The sequence below is a fragment of the Penaeus chinensis genome, chromosome 1 (assembly GCF_019202785.1).
Source record: "Penaeus chinensis breed Huanghai No. 1 chromosome 1, ASM1920278v2, whole genome shotgun sequence".
Classification (NCBI taxonomy): domain Eukaryota; kingdom Metazoa; phylum Arthropoda; class Malacostraca; order Decapoda; family Penaeidae; genus Penaeus; species Penaeus chinensis.
Window position 1 is genome coordinate 2426273 of NC_061819.1, and position 5000 is coordinate 2431272.

General features: G+C 33.0%; 1 protein-coding gene across 3 annotated transcripts in view; it reads left to right on the forward strand.

Annotated features, from left to right (window-relative positions):
• LOC125028337 (prenylcysteine oxidase-like) overlaps nt 1-5000 on the forward strand; it is a 6678-nt gene that overhangs the window by 442 nt on the left and 1236 nt on the right. For all 3 annotated transcript variants that reach the window (XM_047617823.1, XM_047617829.1, XM_047617839.1), the window contains exons 2-6: nt 1237-1351; nt 1749-1955; nt 2427-2604; nt 4279-4487; nt 4951-5000. The exon at nt 4951-5000 is cut by the window's right edge and continues 102 nt beyond it. In XM_047617823.1, coding sequence (XP_047473779.1) covers nt 1249-1351; nt 1749-1955; nt 2427-2604; nt 4279-4487; nt 4951-5000 — 747 coding nt within the window. In that variant the 5' untranslated portion in view covers nt 1237-1248. The remainder of the gene's footprint in view (nt 1-1236; nt 1352-1748; nt 1956-2426; nt 2605-4278; nt 4488-4950) is intronic.

The following is a 5000-nucleotide window of genomic DNA, read 5'->3' on the forward strand; positions in this document are numbered from 1 at the left end:
CGGCGATTTCCCCTCCCCCCCCCTTTTTTATTTGTGTGTTTATTGTACGTGTTTGGTGATTATTTCCTGTGCCGACGACTACAAATATTTAGTTCCCTGCAAGACTACCATCTTCCACTTATCAGAGCTTAGTGCGTCTACACGATAAAGATTAACTTGGATTTAATTGAAAACCTATTTTATTCCGTGGTCGGCGCCCCAGAGAAGGCCAACCAACCCTTATACATTCAAAGAAGAAAGATTTGGTACCTTTTTATTTTTTAATTTTTCTTTTTCATATTTTTTTTTTCCCCCTAAGAGAGCTATAACCGTCGTCTTGGCATGTTACCCTTTGCTGGAACGCCAACAGCAGCGACACTGTCAGATAAGAGGCTGGGGATTAATGTGCAGCGGCCTTCGAAAGATTCACCGTGATTTCGTTTCGTTTGCGTGGGTCAGGACCAGAGATGATTTCTACAGCGTGTTGTATCATTTTAAAGTGCCCTTCGTGGCAATTTAAATGAATTTTCATGCATTGTCAGCATTATTCCTGACGGTATTCAATATATTTATAAACCTAATAATAATGGTACTACACATAATGACGGTATGATGATTTTGGACGTACTAATGCCAATAAAGTAAAACCGATCATTAAAGAACACAACTTTGCCTCTTAATAGAGTGCGGAGTGTGTCTGTAACGTAATGGCATTTTACAAAGGCTACAGGATAAAAAAGAAGTATTTGTAAAGATTAAACACGTTCTGTTAAAGAGATTAAGGATAGATTTTATTAGATTTTGAAAAAAAAGATGTTGCTTGCAGTTCAGATTCGTAGAGTGAGCACTGGATGATTTAATATGGAACGCTAGTTAATTTCCTTGCCGAAAGTTTATTATTATTATTTTTTAATGTGCTGACTTTTATTCAGTATTGTAGGTTTGTCAGAATACTTTTTTTTGTTTTGTTTTTAAGTGTTAATATTTATGTTTATTGTTTACCTATATTTAAGTTGTTTTTCTATAACTCTTAAAGTGTATGTAGGGTTGTTGTAGTCATCATCTGATTAAATAATAACTTTTATTGACTTTTTAGAAAATAATGTTTGGAATGTAAATTAAAGGAATAGATTATACAAATATGCTAATAAACGTGCACTTTCACATTTTCCATTTATACTCATTTTGGAAATATAGATAATTCTCATGATATTTCAGTACCAATAATTATTTTTCTTAAAATTTCTCGTTTTACAGCAACACACAAAGATGTTTTGGGCACGGAGACTCATGACATTATGCATTTTGCGGCAAGTGTCGTCATGGAGTCATGAGCCGGCCCCTAATGACGCACCTCAACCTGCAAGAATAGGTGAATTGTTGATTTTTAAGAAGTTATATTCATGTTATTAAAGAAAGAAATGTTATTTTTTGTGTTTAAGTTACATGTTATTTTACTGAGTTCTCTTAAACTTGTTCAAGATGAGAATAAGAGTATAAGTGAGTAAGAGTGAAAGTAAGATTAAAAAAGAGGTTGTCTGTGAGATAGAGTAAGATAAGGGGCATGAATGAGAGTAAGAAAAAGGGAGAGTAAGAATTAGAGTGAGAGTGAGAATGATAGAGTGAAAAAAATTAATTCATAGAAAGTGTGGGAGTAGAAGATAAAATACACCTATGCTTAAAATAGAATTCGCATGTAGCTTATAAATTCATTTAATGTTCGAGCTTTGGTTAGTAAGTTATTTTTATTCACACTCAAACATTTACAGCTGTGATTGGAGGAGGCATTGGAGGAACGGCAACTGCCTATTTCCTGCAACAGCATTTCGGAGATGACCTCGTCCTAGATTTGTACGAACATCAGGCAGTCGGCGGGCGTCTGGCTGTCCTTGACATAGCTGGACACACCTATGAGGTCGGGGGCAGTGTCATTCATCCGGACAACAGATACATGGTGGAGTTTGCTGAGAAATTTGGTAAGTTGTTTTTCCATTAGTTGTTTTTGTTTTTCTTGTATGGAAGTTGTCTGATTTAGGAAAAATAATTGTGTGAGGATGGCTGTTGCATTTGCCCTTCTTCAGAAGTATGTAGGGAATCAGAAGATATGTGAGATTGCTACACTGAAGAAATTAAGTTAGAAAAATTGTGTAGTATTTATATCATGAAATCTTGGGTTTCAATGAATTTGTTACAGTAATATTTTCTTTATACTATTATTAGAATATCAATATAAAAAGCTGTGGAATATGCATGTGCTTTATGCTTAGCGATGATGAATCTTTAAGTTTTTGATCCTTAGGAAACTTATAGATTATGTAATAGAATTATCGTGATTTTTGACTTGCAGTAGATAAGCTGTGATAATAAAACTCAAATATCATTCTTTTTAATTTCATAAAAGAAAAAAAGGAAATCCAAAGAAACATATATGTTTTCTTCTCCAAAAGGCCTTCCTAAAAAAGAACATTGCTCTGACAGTCTGTTTGGACTCTTCAACGGTGAGAAATATGTTTTCCGAGAAAGCTCCTGGTCCCTCATGAATATTGCAAAATTGATGTGGAGGTACGGGACTGACTTGATCAGACTTCGAAGTGAGCTTAAGGAGATACTGAGGAAGTTTAGTAGGTAAGCATCGATTTTCCTGTGCACGGAGCAGTTTTTTTCAGCTAATGATGCTCTTTGGATTGCTGCGCAGAGGTTGATACAAGGTGGGATTTCTGTCCCTATTCAGCACCGGCAGCGAGCCTTGAGTTGTTGCTTTAGTTCCTTATTCTCATCCTGCTGATGCTGGGGAAGAGTAATTGTATATTATGGCTTTTGTTTTGTTTTATTTTGTTTACTTACTTATTTACTCACTTATTTAATTACTTCTCACTTACTTACTTATTTATTTACTTATATACTTATTTATTTATTTATTTATTTATTTATTTAGTTATTTATTTATTTATTTATCTATTTACTTATTTATTTACTTATTTATTCATTTATTTATTTATTCATTTATTTATTTATTTATTTATTTATTTATTTATTTATTTATTTATTTATTTATTTATTTATTTATTTATTTATTTATTTATTTATTTATTTATTTGTTTATTTGTTTATTTTAATTGCTTTATGACTAAGGAGCTAATTTCTAGGTGTACCTGACTGACCATTTACCATGCTTTTGAATTTTTAGGATTTGTTGTTTTTATTATAATTATTCATTGTATTGTTACTAATACTATGATAGAAATGATAGTTGTGATAATGTAAATTCAAGTAATTGACTCCTTGGTGACTAAGCACTTGCACAACATTCAGTGTGTTAAAAAGATGAATGAAACCAAAAGCAGTCGACACTGCATGTTCTCTGTGTCAGTGGGTTAATTTTCTAGCTGATTTAATGGTAGCAGTGTATAGTGGCCTGATGTACACAGTGGGGTGCCAACTTCAGTGTTCTGTTGAATTTTTATTTCTGGTTTAATAACAGGTTGGCAATTCCACTATAATCCTGGTATAAGTCAGGATTAGTAGGCTTGTGCCAGTGCTTTGTATTTCAGTGTCATTTATTCTTGAGTCTTGACTTTCATTCACTTTGAACAAACTATTTCGTTATTACATTATTTGGGAGAAATTTTCATTCACCCTTAGGTGAAATTTCTTTCAGTTTTCTCTTGTGAACTGTAAAAGATCCGCTGTAAAGGCAGATGCGCTGCTTTGTTTGTTGATTGTCACAAACAGTCCAAATATGTTAAAGTTCGGGCTCCACTGTTTTGCTGTAAAAATTTGCTTGACATTTATTTCAGACTTATTTACACTTCATTTTTTTTTGGCACTGATTTTTATGTGCACTTATCTTTATTTTTGTATTTGTGGAGCTGCTGTCATAACTTTTGTGAGAGGTTTATTAATATAGATGCTCATTCAGAGGGGAAGTGACATGGTCTATATATCATGTATTCCAAATAACTATAACTCATCGAGGCAAACTGGTAAATAGTGGGGTCTTCCTCCTTATGGGTTTACTTTTTACAATTTTGAAAACCTTGAAATTGTTAGAGATAATATTCTTTAACTTCCTTCTTGTAAAATGTAGAAAAGAAAAAAAGAAAAAGAAAATAAGTGTATGCTTTTTTTTTTTTTCTTTTTTTTGTTAAATTGAATACTGTAAAATGGTTAAAAAGATACAAGAAAATCTGCATTTTTTTAAAGTATTTTTTAAAGCATTTGAACTCAAAGGAACAGTCGCAAAAAATTACCCTGTTGTGGTTGTCAACCTGTTGCTTTACTATTTTTCTTCCCCAACAGGATCTACCATCTCCAGGCTGAAGGCCAAGCATTTTCCAATGTAAGAGCTTTACTTCATGCTCTAGACCCAAGTTTCGTTGAGATGACACATGTTTCAGTGCGTAATTGGCTCAAAAAGTTAGGCTGCCAAGACCTCATTATAGATGAGTTAGTGACAGCAGTAACAAATTGCAACTATGGACAGACTGCAGACGTACATGCCTTTGTTGGTAGGTGTTTTTGGGTATTTTGACATGCTTACAGATTTCTTCTTTACAAGAGTAATCTGTTCTCAAAACTCTTGATAAAGTAAATACTAATAGGCATGAGTAAAATTTAATGTCCTCATGCTGTTTCTTGTAAGTGTGAGTAAATATATGAGGAAAAGGGCAAGATATATTTCCTTGTAACTGAGTTCTCATGAATTTAATACTCATATGTTAGGGGATAACTGCTCAAGTTTTCTTTAGCAAACATTTGATATTTGACATGTTTTGTAAATCATAAAGAACAATTAGTAAGAATCCTGTAGCATGTCGTAAGTATCAAAATATGATTATGGAAAACAGACATAATTGCCTTGATTTATTTGTGGGATTCTTACTGGTTTAGAAAAAAAAAAAGGCCAAGGGATATGTGTAGGGCTGGTCAGAGATATATATGTCTGATTTTCTTTTTATTTCTCTCTTTAAGGAGCAATAGCTGTAGCTGGAGCAGATCCTAATCTTTGGGCTGTAACTGGA